At 37.8% G+C, this 18415-nt stretch overlaps 1 protein-coding gene across 5 annotated transcripts in view; it reads left to right on the forward strand.

Annotated features, from left to right (window-relative positions):
- rgs3a (regulator of G protein signaling 3a) overlaps positions 1-18415 on the forward strand; it is a 123199-nt gene that overhangs the window by 28753 nt on the left and 76031 nt on the right. For all 5 annotated transcript variants that reach the window (XM_077586332.1, XM_077586333.1, XM_077586335.1 and 2 more), the window contains 8 exons: positions 3716-3797; positions 5288-5393; positions 6816-7254; positions 8205-8244; positions 8419-8741; positions 8823-8900; positions 9744-9855; positions 13775-13818. In XM_077586332.1, coding sequence (XP_077442458.1) covers positions 3716-3797; positions 5288-5393; positions 6816-7254; positions 8205-8244; positions 8419-8741; positions 8823-8900; positions 9744-9855; positions 13775-13818 — 1224 coding nt within the window. The remainder of the gene's footprint in view (positions 1-3715; positions 3798-5287; positions 5394-6815; positions 7255-8204; positions 8245-8418; positions 8742-8822; positions 8901-9743; positions 9856-13774; positions 13819-18415) is intronic.

Here is an 18415-nt window from a genome sequence, read left to right on the forward strand (position 1 = left end):
AATAAATATATATATATAAACATTTGTCCATGGTCAGGGAACTTTGGTCGGGGAACTTCGGAGAAGTATTTCACAGTCTTCTACCACGACAAGTACGCACACATTTACAATTATACATATATTTTTCCTAATCATGTGTGGGATCATCAGTTAAAATGGTTAACTAGTATTTGGTACGTGTACATAGAGCCAAACCATTAGAAACATCTCTCAATAGTTTACCATAGACTACAATAGTAAATATATTATTCTCTTTTTCGACGCAACTCTTTTATTGAATTAGATGAGATGGCTCATGCCCTTCAAATGTTGACCATGCGGACGCATATAACGGTCGTCAGCTTTTGCAAAATCACATAAATCAAACATAATAGTTGTTGACTAGTAGAGCTCGGACTTTCACCCAAACTCCACATTTACTGTTGAACCAGCAATTCCTGAATCAACTTGAATTGTACTTATGCCGAAAAACACCTCATAGTTCAAAAAATGAAAAATGTAATCATAACAATACATTGAGTGCACTTACTGTTTATAGTGCATTACATACGACATATGTTGTCCAAAACGTTTTAACCAAGCTTCATATTCACGTTTTTAAAACCATATGGAAGTGTACACCAATGAGCTAATGCAGCTACAGTATGTCAACCTATGGATTGGTTTTCTTTTTTTAAGTTTAAAATAACTTACTTTAACCTCCAGGATCCTGATCATTCCCTAGCCAACCGCAGAAAATGGATTTATTTAATTAGTTTTGTTCTTTCGATTAAGTATTTAATCCATTTGTGTTAAGTGATAGCAGCTAGCTTGCGCTAAGCTAACCTCGGATGGTTCAGCTCGTCTCTCTGTTCCAGCGTCAAGAGGCCAACAGCAAAGTAATGACAAATGCGTTGATGGGTTTTTCTGATTAGCCGGCTAAACATTCCCACATACACTTACGGGTGTAAATACGTACATACAGTATTTATTATGTTGCCATTTGAAAATTCCTGTGACACTAGTACATGTGACAATATGTTATTCATTCTCACTCGAATCCAGAAATTCTGATTCCGCGTTTGCATCTTGTTTACAATGCAGTAGTCAACTACTCTCCATACTGTCTCTTATTTGGGCAAAAAAACCCTCACATGACCAAAATACAGAATGACATTAGTAGTTGTGCGTGCGTGTGCGTAGCTCCAGTCACTGAACGTACTGACCCAGATAACATTGTCTTGCCAAGAGGAGGAGCAAAATGACTAGTTGACCAGGAGGTGTGTGTGTGTGTGTGTGTGTGTGTGTGTTGTGTGACATACAACCCACAACATGCATTAACTCACCATCGATACACGCGTAAAGCTGTCACAAATAAGACAAACCGTGTATTGCAATATTGCAGTGAGTGGTGGCGCACTGAGGCGTGAATGCTAAAAAGGGGAGCGCTCCGTAGCTCATGCATGAACACATACTTAAGCACATATGGGCCCGTCTTTCGAGTGTCCAAGGGAGTTAAAACTATATCCATTTTGCTGAAATATTAATTAATCCCCCAGCTTTCATTCATTTTAAATTAACACTGGGAAAAACTTTTACTTTTATTGTCGACTTGCAATATTATTTTATTAGTGCACTGCAGCAGTGCCTTAAAATAAGACTATTGACACTCTTTTAGCTTTACTTTGTCATTATACTTTTTAATTTCCATCTATGTCATTTTTACTTAGTGTTGTTCCGATGCCGTTTTTTGGCCACCGATACAGATTCCGATACCCAAATTAGCAGTATCGGCCAATACCGATACCGTACCGATACCTAAGCTGTCCTGCCATTGGTGTAGCGCATTCGAGGGCCAATAGGAGAACTTGGCTTGGCATGCAGTGAACACATCACACATCAGTGAATGCCGTCCACGAGCAAGACAAGATGCTGCATCCAAAGTCCTATATGAAATAGCATTAGCATTAGCATCATTTCTTGCCGATACCACTGTTTTAATGCAGTATCGGTATCGGAACAACACTATTTTTGTTCCTTGTTTGACATCTATGCACGTAGATAAATATAGCTGAACAAGATTTTCTATATATCATTAAATTGAGACGCTTCAAAACGACCCGCTTCCGTCAGTCAGGTAGGGCTGTTTGTCGATGCTGCGTCACAGTGAAATGGCCTTTTACTCACCCGTCTCTTTGTCGTCTTTCTCATGAATTTGAAATGACGTCTGACGTTTTAGGGTCATTGCAAGCTTCAGGGATCTTGAATAGTTGCATTATGCCACTGAATATATCCGTAGAGATTAAATGGGTAGTTTGGATTTTTGTTGCTGCGCTAGTCTACCCCTATTTCGTTTACCACTACTAGTCACTAACAATTAGGATTGCGGAAAATTTAGAGTACTGATTGAACTCAGTGGAAAAGTTCAGAATTGGACGCAGACCAACTTGTATTATTCTGGGTCAGATTTGCTCACTACTGCGAGAAAAAAAAGAAGCCATTTCTTTCTTTGGAACTTGGTGGGATCACTGGGCGTTTCCTTCCCTGTCTCCACCCGAGGGTAAATCTGTCACACCACCTCCAGTCAGTTCAAACAACACATTGCGGACAAGAAAAGAAGCCGCCTGGAGCCTGAACGCGCCGCATGCGATCAACGCTTAAATCACGAGTTTGACATCTGAAGTGAAGACGCGGCAGTCTCGGACGGCAAACAACTCACGCTATCGCCGCTCCTTTTACATTAGGATTGTGAGACTTTTCGGAAGGTATAGATAGTTAGAAATAGTTGTTTTGCCGTTAGTTTACATGACAACAGTGGTTTGGAGGCTCAAAATGCTCACTCTTGGAAAATCATCTCAGAGTTAGGTTGACCATATTTTTATTTCCAAAAAAAGAGGACAATCAGCCCGGCTTCTAGATACTCAAAGTTTACTTAAAGAAGCCATACATTGTAACTATTTTAACTATTTCATCATGAAGTCTTACCTGACAAATGAATGAATAATGACATATTGCTCTAAGCCCAAACTTACTTGCCCCCGCGATCGACCTTTTGTTTTTTGGGGTTGAGGATCAAACATGCGTTTTCCAGTTTGGGAGTCCAGAGCACTATCAGTGAGCTAAAACTCCGCCCTAAGAAAAATTAAACACACTTTATTTTTTCCCTGCTCCCCTTTGCGATCAACTTGGGAGCAGTCGGCGGTCTACCAGTTGCGATAACAACACGGTTCACTCCGCCTCCCATTTGTTGCGCAATGAAAACCCGACATTTTAAAAAATTAATTTTTAACTCCCCAAAATCACCAACTATTGGTCCCGCATCCATGTGGCAGTATTTTCAAGTACAATTCCAGGTTGGCTGACTTATTTTCCATCTTACACGTTGCTGTTAGTGTTTTCAATCACATATCTTTTTTTTTTTCTTCTTTCAATCACATATCTGTCTTTGCGATACATTTGTTGTCTACTACTAAACGGGAGCTGGGTTACCTGGGAATACCTCACAAAGCGAGGCATTTCTCCGCCGACCATGAACAAAGAAAGTCAGTCTTTTGTCTCTGGGAGTTGTTTTTCTCACTAGCTCAGCTAATTGGCTTCCTCAGGAAAACTGCCATCAAGACAGTTCGCAAAGGAAGTGGACTCGGAAAACAAATCTGCTTAATCACTCCTGTTGGTAGGCAGCCGGTTTGCTCGCCGGCCCACTACTTTGAAATGATGACCTGTTTTTGTGTTGCAGGTGACCATCCTTCGAGGAAAGGATGGATACGGATTCACCATCTGCTCGGATTCGCCTGTGAGGGTGCAGGCTGTTGATCCAGGCAAGAATGTTCTTATTAGGTTGCATCCAAAACAATATGAAGCCAAGCAGTAAAATTGATTTCCTGATATAATTTGGAATGTTACACTAAATCCTTTTTGGACTTGTTTCCTTTTTAACTCATTCACTACCAGCCATTTTCACTGAAGCAACCCCCCTCGCTCCCGGCTGTTTTACTGCATTTTGAATGATTTTGCAAGGCTCACACAATATTGTGTTCTATTGCTATAAAAACATGGAACCTACCAAAAGAAAGATTAGAGTCTCTTTTTTTCATCAGGAAAAAAAGTATATTTGTATCTGTTTCTGTTTTGAAGCAATTATCAATAGAATATAGCTAAGTTTCCTCATTATTCACAAATGTGTTGAAAACGGGAAAATAACTTGTTGCAACATGGCCCTGGTTGATCTATTATACTCTGCTGCCACCTGCTGGCTTTTTTTGTAATAACTACCATTACTTTAAGCAACCTCTTTAAGTCAAAGCATCAAAGCTTTCTGTATGCTCTAGCATAAAAAAAAACAACAACAACAACTTATAAATACGTTTTTGGGACCATGGCAATAATTTAAAATAGAACGTGTTTATACGTTTTTGGGAGCAAATGAGCAAATATAGTGACACCCAGGATTTTACATTGTCTTTTCGCAGACGTGTACTGAGATATAGTTCAGTTCAGCTTCTATGGTTTTGAACAGTAAAACTCTCATTTTTGAATGGAAAAAAATAAAACAAAAGCAGTATACAATGACGGACATCTAGAATTGTGTATTTTTTCCCTAAATGGAAGGAAGTCGTGTCTTGCGGTATCGTTCACTTCAGCTCGCTATGCTTCGGTCTGGAACAGTAAACCATGATTTTCCTTGCTTTTACACTGTGAAACAAAGCAAAGGAAAATGACAGTCGTCAATGGCGGGAATCCGAAATGTTTCCTTTTTTGCGTGCGGTGATCAAGAGTGTCTTGCTTGATAGTGATAAAACGCAAAAGTGACACCCTGGGTGTCAAATTGACAGATGTGCAAAAACTATGAATATGTGTCGCTTTGGTAGCCCTTGGTAACTTTGCAAAAATGGAAATGCACTGAACTGTCCTGATGGTGGGAACTGACGTAACTGTATAATCACACATTACCATTCACCAATTTGATTTACTACCTGCTTCTATTGCTCTCTTCAGTCACTCATCTGCATTTAAACAGCCTCTTTTTTTAACAATATCGCACCCGTTTCCCAATCATCGATCCACTTTTGATGCCTCATGAATAATTCTCCCCATCATAAAAGTTTAATGTCACCTGTGGGCCTTCTGTTTTTCATCTCTTCGCTTTGAGGATTACTGTGAGGATCAAGACGAGCTGCGGGGTGTCGTCGTTAATAGGGGGAGCCGGCATCAGTTTTCTCCTTGAATCTAATAAACAAGCTCGGGAAAAAATCACATACACTGAAATCGTACCTTGAGTGACATGTCTTTGTTGTGTTTTCTGTGGCAGGAGGCCCCGCGGACCAGGCGGGTCTTCAGCAGCTGGATTCACTTCTGCAGCTCAATGGTCAGCCCGTGGAGCAGTGGAAATGTGCCGACTTGGCCCATGCCATCAGGTAAAAACCATCTTGTTTTGTTTTAAATAGCATCCCAAATCAATAATGGTTCCATTTTCGACTATGAATCGAGTCAATGATAGCATTGGTTGGAAAAATAATACACAAATAATCTCATCTCCAGCAGTTCGGGACTATTATCATTTACAATCAATAGGGCTCATTCGTTCATAAGAAAATGTAATGTCATGTGTGAATCCTTGACGACATGACGTCTTACAAAATGAAGATCCTAATGAGGACATGCAGTATAGAAAATGGCTGCAGGAATGTATTTACTAACAAAGTCCTCGGTAGAAAACTGTGACTGATAAAAAAACAAAAGATGGAACTAATCAATGTCTCATTTATCAGCATTGTTAATGAGGTTTAATTTTCGGGTTATTATAGTCAACCCCAATTTTTTTTCTTTCCAATAATATAATAATATGTTCCCCCACTGGCGAAAACATGGCATTCTGATTAATATGGCATTTGTGAAATATGAGTTAAGCAGCAAAATCATTACATTTTGATCCATTTCGGGGCGGCCATTTTACCGCTTGCTGTCACCTGAAAATGACATCACATCACGCACACACACCTGTTTTCTGAAGCTGAGCCGTGGTTGGTCGGTACCTGAACCTTGAGCAAGTGTGATGTCATTTTCAGGTGCCAGCGTGTGGCAAAATGCCCCCCAGAGATGAAAATAAAAAGGGTAGATTTTGCTCCTTAACTCATATTCCACAAACGCAATATTAATAAACACATTTTTAATATTTTATATTATTATTATATTATATGAATCAGTTTAAGTCAAATTTTATTTTACCTGTTAATGATTGTTTTTGCATGTATGTATTTCTATTAGTGCTATATTGCTTGAAAAATGCTATATAAATAAATTAATAATAATAATAATAATAATAATAATCTTTATTACAGTCTCAAAAGACCCAGGTAAAAGCACAAAAAATACATAAAAAGTATATAAAAAAATTAATAACTCAAAATACCTCAGAGGAGATTAACATACCAATGCTGCCAAATTTTGGACATTTACCGTATAGTACTGCTCAATTTGATGCTAGTCAAAGCCATGATTATGGAATTTTCTGATTTGTTCATCTGACATATAAATTTATACATAAAATTTCTCAACATGGCTTGCAGTGTGTTGACGCCTGCAGCCACAAACTATAATCTAATCTATTATTATTATTATTATTATTATTATTATTAATAATAATAATAATAATAATAATAATAATAAGAAGAAGAAGAATACTGTGTTTAGACTAGTGGATTTATACATATAGCATATTATTGTAAAATGTTTAGGTTGACTTCCCTTTTATCAAAGAATCTCTAATATCTTGTGTCGTATTTTTCAAAATGTGCTTGCTTCCAAAATGATGATGCAATCTTGTCATGTGACCGCAGAAACAGCGCAAATGAGATCACAGTTGTGGTGTGGCGCAGCGGCCCCTCAGCCAAGCCCAACTTCGAGGGTCTCATCCACCGACCTTCCTACAAGCAGTCCACTTCCAACTACGACATGCCCTCGCCGCCCGCCCGCCGGCGCGCCCCGGACCTGGGCGCCGGTCGAACCCCGCCGGCCGTGCCGCCGCTCCCGGCTCACCACCGCACCTCCGCCGCACGCAGGCTTCTGGTCAACGGCTCAGATGGTGTCGCAGCTGGCAGCGGGGGCCTAGGGGCGGGCACCCTGAGGTGGGGCGCCCAGGGTGGCTCGGCCGAGGAGCTGGACGGCAAGCCGCGGCACCTTCAGCACCCTCACACCGCCACGCTGAAGGGAACCAGGGTGAAGGCGTCCAACGGGGACAACTACATCATCCTGGCCCCCTTCAACCCCGGAAGCCAGGTACCGCAGACTGGTGGTGGGCTGCATCTTCATCATCTCCTCCGCCCTCCTCATCCTCACCATGGTCACATGATGGCTCATGCTAGATATGTCTCCTTACCCTTCATCCCCGGTGCTAATTGATAGAGTGACTTTACACAAAGGCTTCCTTCAATGTTCCTTTTATTGTGAACACAGGAAGTGTATTCAGACGACAATAAAGCACTTAGTCCGCCATCCTTATTTCCGGCCATACAAAGACATCTGGTAAACAAAGCTTGTTTTGTTTTTTTCATCGTTTATCACACAGGTATCCTATTGACTTTGACCATGTTTAATGCAACAGTTCATGGATGACACATTTTTCAGAACTGTGTACAATATGCATCTAGTGGTTGCATCAATAAAGCAAACTTTTCAAATCACAGACTGAAATGAGTTTCTTAGTTAATAACTGTGTAATTACACAATACTAACGTTACTAACAGTGTAATTACACATAAATAACACATTTGTGTGAGACAAATATACCTAACCATTACTTCTCTTGCTGTACATATAGAGTTGATAACTAGTTTATACCATCAAAACACCCCATTTGTGCCTCATTGAGCTTTGGTGGGTCGTGTAAAAATGTGTGTGCGTGTGTGTCTGTGTGATTACATCTTTGATTTGAAGTGAAAGAGGACATGATTCAGATAGTAAGAATGAATCACAATCATTGTATAAAATAAAGGCGCCATTGCACAATACCAAGAATGAATCATTTAAGTAGTTACCATTGTTTACATGTGAAGGCTAAATTTACCATCAAAGGAATGTTGGAAACACCAACACAATGCTCTCATGTTGTTTCTCTGCAAAGTGACGACATGACATGGCATATACACGTCAAGTTGGACCAAACCTTACATGAATGATTTAATTTGAGTGTAAAATGAGGTGTAACGTGACCATTTTTGTGCTTTCAGATCTTGAGACCAGTTTATCAGGACAATCAGGGAACGTTAGGTAAGACATATGTGATTCATTCAGTTCTTTTCATACACTCTCAAGGGTTCATGTTGGGGATACCAAAAAAAAAAAAAAGGGAAACGGCTCCTTTAATTGGCTGCAGAGTGAACATTATCAAATGCACCTTTCTCATTACGAATTCATTCAAATCTTTGCTCTATTGTCTTTTAGCCAGCAGGTTGTACCCTACGCGGCAGGCCTCCGGGGCTCAAAACCAGGCCACTGGTACCACTGGTGGCGTCGGAACATTTTCGCCCCCCAGTTCAAGCGGAGGCGGTCCGTTTTCCAGCCGGTCTGGCTTCCTGCGTCGCTCCAACAACGGCAAGACGTCAAAACCCCCCTCAACCGGTACCGGCGGGCCCAACTACCCGCAGCAGAGCGCCAACTTTGCCAACTACCAAAACTGCACCATCGTCCGCTCTCACGTCCCTCATGGTAACTATGGATACGTCTCAGCGGCGCCCAAAATTCTCATCTTCCCCATCTTTGTTCAGGTGAGTCCGTTTCTTGCCGGGACGTTAATGTGTCCTTTCGTTATCAATACGCTAATATAACTCACCTATGTGTGTAAACAGCCTCTGGACCTGTGCAATCGAGCTCTTATCGTAACAGAGGAGATGATTTTACATGAGAGCAAGCATCACTCGCTCAAGGTAAGTTAAACCTATGTTTGTATCATTTAATTTTACTTGAATAAAGTTGTGGTTTTATCAGGAAGAAATGTTAGAATGTTATGTCAACAAGATATTTTACCAGGGGGAGAGAAAAACACTTTTGTCAGAATTAAATTGTAATTTTACTTCTCAATTTATTTATTTTTTGCAATTTTGTGATGAAATTAATTCTGGGTTTTACCTTTTTTATTTTATTTTATTTTTTAATTTTTTTATCCTTACAATTGAAAAAGCTACTTTTTTGTGGTTTATTTTACAAAAGAATTTGAACTTTATAAGGAAAAAGAAACATTTATTATTATTATTATTATTATTATTATTATTATTATTATTATTATTATTATTATTATATATTGTAATATTTATTGAGAATAATGTCATAATTTTCCAGTTGGAAGAAAGTAGGAATATTTAAATGTATATATATATTTTTTTTAATGGTAAAAAAGTGGTAAATTAACAAAAATTAATGTGTGACTCTGCCTGTGGGATTGAGGGAATCTACTGTATGTACATATTAATCAACATAGCAGAGATGTGGGGATGACACGTACATGCCCCCCCCCCCAAAAAGATGCAAATTTCCTCATTGTGGGACTAATAAGTTATCTTAATAATAATAATAATAATAATAATAATAATACTCAATTTATTGGGAAAAAAAAAGTCATAAATTTTACTAGGAACAAAAGTTGTAATTTTGCTCCCTCCCTTTATGTGGGGAAAAATAAATACATGGTATTGTATAATGATTCCACATCATATGATTATATTTCTTAATACTGAATCTTGATGGTTCTTTCATTGCATCGTCTATCGTAGGTTACCATATTCGTCTACACAGACTTGATGTTGGTCACGAGAGAGGACGAGCTTGGAAAGTGTAACGTCCTCCAAAGCCCTTTGTACCTGCGACACCTGCGACTACAGGACGGTATGTTCGGATGCAAAGAAGTTCATGCTGGGAAACATTACGGTAGTTGTGGGTATCACTCAGTATTGCATACTGCAATAATGATAAGAAGAATAAACTTGCTGTTAAGTGAACCCTTTTATAATAAATTTAACCTGTATGAATTAAACTCAAAATGGACACCACATGTTGTACCTAACTACTAGGCAGTCAAACTGTGATTTCTCCAAGCCAATCAGCATAAAATACCTATACCAATTTTTTGCATTTTTTTTTTAAAAATTTGAATTTGACCAAAGTTGTCATTTTATAAGGGGGGGAAAAAACATTTAAAAATGAGAAAGTTGCCGTTTTACAAAAAAAGGCATGTTAGTGGGAATAAAGTCTGAAATTAAACACAAATAAGTCATAATTAACTGAGCGTAATAGTATTTTTGCCAGGGAAAAATAGAAAGAAAAAAAAAAAATTGTGTGTACTTTTTGTATTATACAGGGTGCTTAATAAGAAATGAAAAATGATCACATTGTTTAGATGTATACCAGAGGTAGGGGTAACGTAAACTCAGTATGTTCCACATACTGTAATTAAAAGTACAACATTTAAAAGCAGTTACAGTGTTAAAGAGGTTTAAAAGTAAAGTAAATAAATAAAACATTGCATACTATAATGACTACGTACATACGTACAGTGTAAGAACAAGATTTTGGAAAACATGATTTTAAAAATACTTTTAAAGACCTTAATCCTAGGTATTGGAAAAGAGCGTTTTTAACCCGGATTTAAAAGCATTTACACTTCATTGGTATTTTTGAATCTTTATTTATTGACATTGTTCACTCCGATAATAAAGGACACCAGTAAATCAGGGGATCATATTATACACAAGTACAGAAAAGAAAACGTCTTTTTAAGGGTGATTTTTTTTTTTGGGGTGCAAGTTATTCACTGCATTTTACGGTATTTCACAACAATAAAGTTGGACTTTTACTCGGAGAAAAAGTTTTTATTTTATTAACTGAATAACAAAATTCAGAAAAAAAAGGCTTTCAATTTATAATGTTCTGGGGTTCGGGCATTATTCTCAACTCGTGTATTGGTTGTCATGATATTGTCCCGATGTCCCTGACAAAGTCCACAGACATCCATGAGAACATAAAAACATAGACAAAGACTTTGTTACTTTATTTGTTTAAGTGTGTTCGAGGCATGTCGAATGGCAAAATCCAAACACACCATTTAGCAGTAAACCCTCCTTTGACCTGAGGATATTTAGGGAACGACATCCCCGCTGAGTTCCTGCTGCTTTGTCTTTTCATAGCAATCCCCAGTAAACAGTCACCTCCTGTGCCCAGTGCACTCCGTAACTTGGCTGCAGCCAATGACAGCCTCATGTCAGGACTCACTCTAAATATTTGTCTGTAGTATAGACATGCACGGCAGCCAGTAATATACTTGTAGCTCCACCATCTTGTTTTTTCCTCTTCCAAGCAGCACATTGTTTCACATGGATAATACCGGACACCATTGTATTACTTTGTACTCTATTGTTTTGACTTGTCACAAATTCTTATTATGAGTGTCACACTGTCCAAAATCTTTGGTGCATGATATTCAATTGGACTAAGTGGAGGCGATGAGGTGGGGGTGAGTGAAATAAAATTACTTGAAATAATTTAAATGATTTTTTTGGTAAATATAAAATAAAATGCCAAATAAAAAATGATTCATGCCGGTTGAAAATAAAATACAACACAGATAACGTAAAATTGATTGTCTATAAAATAAATTATTTTTGGATAAAAAAAAAAAAAACATGAAATATAATGTATTCATTAAAAAAAAAAAATTGATTTATGTTAGTTGCATACAAAAAAATTATTGCAAAACAAAAAAATGTCTTAAAATAAAAATAATAATGAAAATATATAATTAAACAAAACAAAAATGAAATTGAATTAAATTTGATTAAAACATAATTTAATGAAATCCAATTCAGGTTGCCTTAATTTCAATTCAAAGTGTAGACATTTTATTGCTTCAGGCAGTGTTTTTGCACTGTAAAAGTAAATGATGTCAATCTGAGGTCACTTGTCACTTAATCTGAGGTCATCAAGGGTCACATTCAGGTTTGCTCCTCACATTGTGTATGTGTGTGTGTGTGTGTGGATGTGTGTGTTGTCATAAGCGGACACAGTCACAGCCACAGCCACACATCGCCGCCTTGCTGCCTGCTTGTCATTGTTTTTTTTTTGCTTCGGCAGCGTCAGCCAGGAAAGAGGCGCCAGTGGGGGATTGTGTTTGTTTCAACTGTTTGTGTGTGTTTTTTGTGTATGTGCACACACACGCGCACACAAAAAAAGAGCCAGCCAGGACAAGTTCAATGCAACAGCTGTCCTGCGTTCCTGTTGACACGATACTTAAATGTTAAAGAGCATGGGAAAAAATGAGGTTTAGGAACAATCTCTAAGCAGAAACAATCAGCTGTCAATTAAGTTTTCTAATGGATTTTCAGCCAATTGTGCATATCATTATAATTGTTGAGGTGTTTCTAATATTTTGCCGCTCTCATGAATCCCAAAAAAGCCAACCTAACTATTGGAGACAGATATTCCTTGCTGTAAAGTAGCTGTGGAACAATATACAATAGTGACCTCTGCTGGTTGATGTTGGGAATAACGCCTTCTTCATACATGCATGGCCTGCAGTTGTGTATTTAGTATTTACATATTACAGCAGGTGCTTATCTGAATTCATTTATTTATTGCCCCCCTCGGAAAATGCTTAGTCAAGTGTGAAGCAATTTATTTTTTTTTTATTTCTCCATATGTGGCCTGGTGTTGTACACAGTTTTTACTCAGCAATAGTGAGTACTAGATGCGCATTTGAATGGATTTATTGGAGAGGAGGCCTTCATTTTTTCTGACAAATACTTGTGTACTGGTATTCTTTATTTCATCATATAGTTGTTTGGGGTGTGTATTTACTCATCTGTAGAGAGTACCAGTCGTTTATTTGAATTAATTTATTTGAGAGGAGGCCTTTATTATTTTCCTGACAAATGCTTGAGTAGAGCTATTTTATTTATTTATTTTCTTCATATAGAAGCTGTTTACTTGTATTTCGTCATCTGCAGTCACGCTTACTTGACTTAATTTTTTTAGAGGAGGCCTTAATTTTTTCCCCTGATGAATACTCATAGGAGAGTGACTAGGTGCTAGGGTTGTTCTTTGACGCCACTGCAGTGAGTACATGACACTTACTTCAATTAATTTATCTGAGAGAAGGCCTTTATTTTTAATGCTTGTGTAAGGGTAGAGCTAGTTTTTCTTTTTTATTTCTTCATATAGCGCATGACGTGAGTGTTATTTACTGAAGTGCAGTCACTTATTTGAATGATTTTATTGGAAGGGAGGCCTTTATTTTTTCGTACTACTGTACCTCTTGTTGAAAACATGTCTGTAGTAAAGGTAACTGCAGCTACCTGTTTTTTCTTTCTGAGAAAATGGAGGTTTTTATTTGAGGTGAGGCCTTTATTTGTTACAAATACATCACAACAAGCAATTCATTGAGGTTAAGGGTGAAGCTAGTACTTCTTTTGTATTTCTTCATATAAAACATTGGTTGGGTATTTCTTAAGTGCATTCGCTTATTTGAATGATTTTATTGGAGAGGAGGTCTTTAATTTTTCACATTACTGTACCGCTTGTTAACATGCCTATAGTAACGGTAACTGCAGCTACACCTGGCTTTTCTTTCCGAAGAGAAAAGGGAGGTTTATATTTGAGGTGAGGCATTTATTTGTTTACGAATACAACACAATTAAGCGACAGCATATCTTACAATGTAGGTCATGATTCAAAGAAATGTTATTTGTAGTAATAATCATACCAATAGAGTATGAATGGCAGTATTAAGGTGTTGTTTTTTCCCCCCCTACAGATTATGCTGAAGAACTCCGATTCTACCTTATTCACATGACCGAGGTAAGACCCTCATTTACCAGTGGGTATGTGTGCATGCATCTATGTGTGTGTTTGTGATTGTGTGTACTGACGCTGAGCCAATAGAGTTGGCCGTTAATCACATTATTGGTAAGACACGCAGATTAGCAGAGTTTAATGAAAATGCCTTTTCCTCTTGTGTAGCTGTCACGTTCAAAACATCTGCACTGTGGGTCAAAAAGAAGTCAGCAAGAGTGCGGGAAGAAAACAGAAGTGGTAGTTGAAGTCATTGTTAAAAAAAAAAGAAAAAAAGAAGGTATTCTCTAGTGGCTTTTGTACCTTTTGATCATTTAGTTCTCAGAAGCATTGATTTAGCATGGGTTGGAGCAAAAATTCAAAAATAATCTAGAAATATACTCAACAAAAATATAAACGCAAATCTTTTGTGTTTGCTCCCATATGAGATGAACTCAAAGATCTGAAACTTCTCCCACATACACGGCATCACCATTTCGCTCAAATATTATTCACAAAGCAATCTTATAGTTAGTGAGCACTTCTCCTTTGCCGAGATAATTCATCCCACATCACAGGTGTGCCATATCAAGATGCTGACTAGACACTATGATTAGTGCACAGAAGTGCCTTAGACTTAGGTGCAGTTTTGTTTAATGGGGGGTCCTGACTTTTCTGACTGGTTTTCTAGTTTTTTTTTTTATCAAAGTGAAGCCTGTGCAATTAGTCACTATATTTTTTCAAGCAAACTTTTAAGTTATTAAAAATGCCATTTTTATATTATAAAATCTTTATACCACTTTCGCAAATGTTATGTCCAATAATGTGTGGAAAACAACTGTGTGTTAAAGGGAATTATATTCATCATAGAATCATTGAAGGATACAAAGTGCCTTAGCATCACGACACTTGTGTTGCTTACAACTTGCATTTTCAACACCGACATTTTCCCCAACTCTTGCTGCTGCAGACAGACACTACACAATATGCTGCAAAGCCTCATTAGCAGCTTATGAATGTTTTAAAGGCTCCCCCTGCTTTTTTTTGTGCGCGAAATTCCATACAGAACGAGAGGAGTTTTGCTATCCGTCCCACAGGCTGGAAAAAGAGAAAGGAAGTGGCTACATAGCTTTCACTCCATCCAATTAGGAAAGAATATATAAATAGCAAGCTCTTACGTGGGACAGCATGGGAGAGCAGGAGAAGGCCAATGGCACAATTTGATTAGACATTATCGTAACAGCTTGGAATTGGAATGTCGCATCCGGAATGCCCCCAAAATGCTAGCATAACTAGAAATAATGATTTTTTTCCCCCCTCCCCACAACTGCGAAGAGAGGCATCAGCACCAACCCTAGTGTTAACCGAAAACTAGCGCTAATGATGCTAGCACACAAAGTAACAACCTGTCAATTCAAAACGTGAATTCCTCATGTAGATCTTGTTATAACCACATTAGCACCACCACTAGCACAAGAGTTAATGACATGGAATTGATGAACTGAATTACTATTCAGTGACGTAAGGTGAGGGTCATGACTAGCGAGTCACTGACTCCTCTGGAGTCGGTTATAGAAATATTACCCCAAAATAGAAGATTAGCACATATTTCAATTTTGACCTAAATTGAACCATTTGTTTTCAAAGCTTTTAATTCTAATTCTGCCAGTTCCAAACTGTTCAACAATGTGATGGCAAGTAAAACTAAATATTTTAATACCTGGTCAAGTTCGTTGTTATTGCTGCTTTTTTTCTTCTTCTGAACTCTCTTTTTTAAAAATTAAAAAGCGTTTGCTGTTACCTTTATATTTAATATGTGAAAGCCCCGATTATAAAATTACCCACGTTTGGTATCATAACGGCATACTGTGATGCTGGGCTGTCACAAACTAATTCTTTTAGAATTGATTATCCCATCGATTACTTCATCAATTACTCGAGTAATTGCCACCTCCCCGCACCCTTTCTAAATAAATAATTGATGATTAAAATAATATACTTTCCACCATCTAAATTTAATTGACATAAAGTGTTTATATATTCAAGTGGACGACGCACTATGTGATGAATTGAGGCATGCTGTCAATTAGAGAGGAGGAAATACAGTAACCTACTTTCATGGTACCCTCAAGGAATATAATTATTAGAAAGTAATGGAGTTGCGATGTTTCCTAGGATATGAGGTGGTCGTTTTTGGGCCGTACGTTTCTACTTACAATGTCTTTTAGCTGGTCAAATTGTTAGATAATATTGCTTTAAAATGCTCTGCTAGAGCTGTTTGCAGCCACTATTTATAATATATTTATGATAATATATACTTGAAGAATCAAATAAATATGGTCCTGTCGCGTGTTTTTTTTAGCATCTAGATTTTTTTCAAAGCCTTATTGTGTTGTATCTTGTACAGGAAAAGGCACACATTTGACACAAAGAGTAATTTGGCTTTCTTGATAAACGAAGAACATGTGATTCTTGGTGGTCTAAAAGCAGTTCAATCGGTACAATGCTCTGCTTCAGCTAAGCTGTGTTAAAGCTTCTACATGTATTATTTGTGTCTTTAGGTAAGAATTACAGAGGCGTAATATGCATAATGTAGCTTTACTGACGGAATAATTGTGTAGGCTATAGGGATGTAACAATATCCAAATATCACAATACAATAAATATCACAATACAATAAATATCATGATACGATCATTTTCACGATATTGTGGGGAGTGTTGGTGATATAAAAAAAAAGCTAACGATACTCTATAAAATGTCATGATATTGTAAACAAAACAAAAAAATAAAGCTCATATTGGGGGAAAAAGGACAATATGATGTTTTTATACATAAAAACAACAGTGACAAAGAAATAGGCTTGGCCTTGTCTTTTCATGCCATGTCATGTTATTGTCGTGCTCATATTGGCTTAGCGGCACAAAATATTATGGTCTAAATAATTCACAATGCTGCGTTCAGCTAAAGCGGTCGAAAGGTAATGTTTTCAACTGAGATGTTATGAAAAATATTAGCTTGTATGACTGATTTATGGGAGTGATAACTGCAGCAATGACAAAACATTCCTAATTCAAATTAAACTGCACTATTGAACTAACTAACTAACAAATGGTATACAATCTTGCCTTTTTACAGATGTGCTTTCTTTTAATATTATGACATGACGACGTCGATATCGTGGCACTTTTAATATTGCGATATCACGATATTGCCGATATCGTTACATTCCTATAGGCTGCCTCTAAGACTGCACATTTGTGAAGCTGGTCAAATGGTTGCGTAATGTTGCTTTAAAATGCTCTGCCTTTGCAGTAGCTTCTGTTGTTTGAGTGTTCAAGAAAGGTTTATGTTGTTATCGCTTTTTCTTTGACTCCCGCTGCGGTGCTTATCGCTATCATGTACACACTCATCCATTCATTGAGTCAGCAGTTCATCTCACAGCTCCAGAGGCAAACAGCCGATATGTCATGCGGTGGTTAGTGATGCTGTCTTTGACAAGTGCTGTTTGAAGACCTGTTTTATCCCTCCTCTTGTCTCATCAACCTACGGCAGCGTTCGTTAATCTCTGAGCGGTGACAGAATCTTCTCGAGAACTGCTGACAGATGGTGTGCGAAGCAAAGCCGCGTGAGGGAAATATGTCGAGAGAGAGCGTGAAGGGGTCCTTAAATAGACAGCCTGTTGAGTCGTTTGGCTCGGACAAAAATGGAAGTTTAAAGTACTCGAGCGACCATGAACCTCACCTCAGTGTTTGTGTTTACCTCAATGCGGGAGTTGTTTGTAATGCAATCGCTCGCTTGCTAGCTCAATTACACTTTGCTTTTGATTCTGATTCTGCTCAGTTCGGGGACAATATATGCTTTGCATTTCTTTACTTACATCAATGGTTTGGTTTTAGTAAATGAAAGGTTAAGAAATGTAAGAAAAACACCCCTGACATAGACCAGTGATTCTTAACCATTAGGTTGGGCCGCGAGCGCCATCTAGTGGGTCGTAAAGTAATTTCAGTTATGTAACTCTGGGCCGCAATGGCCGCAAGCTTTGTACACATGTAGCAGGGCTTTCTTTTTTTTTTTTTTAACAAAATATTTCCTCCACTCCCATGTAGAAAAAACAATCTGTAATATTGCCCGTTAGTATTCCGTTGAATAAGCTGTTCTTGACGCTCGCAAATATCTTCCATCTAATAATGCCAAAAATATGCAGGGAAGTAATGCAGCACGTCGGAATTTCATGTTTTCTTGTATTTCCGGGTTTTGGTAAGCGTTCGGCCTTTGTCATTTTTGTCCATTACGCAATATAGTCCGCTTGCAAAAAGCACAGTGAACCGTACCAAACGAAAAAAACTATCAAATGAAGGACTTTTCTGATCTGAATACACCCATAGACGAATGGACGCTGCAATTAATTCTGTTCTCGCAGAATTACTCACCGTTTCTTTGTTGAATGTTGAACAGCGAGAGGCGCTTCGTGCATTCTTATTTAGTAAAGATGTTTGTGCTTTTTTTCCCCTAAGAAGTTGATTCCGGTTTGTTGGGCATCTTATTGGGTGTTTACACATAAATAAATTTCATTGATTTTATCATGTTATTTGATAATGATTTTATAAACCTTAACTAGATT

Source organism: Vanacampus margaritifer, chromosome 14, assembly GCF_051991255.1.
Source record: "Vanacampus margaritifer isolate UIUO_Vmar chromosome 14, RoL_Vmar_1.0, whole genome shotgun sequence".
NCBI lineage: Eukaryota > Metazoa > Chordata > Actinopteri > Syngnathiformes > Syngnathidae > Vanacampus > Vanacampus margaritifer.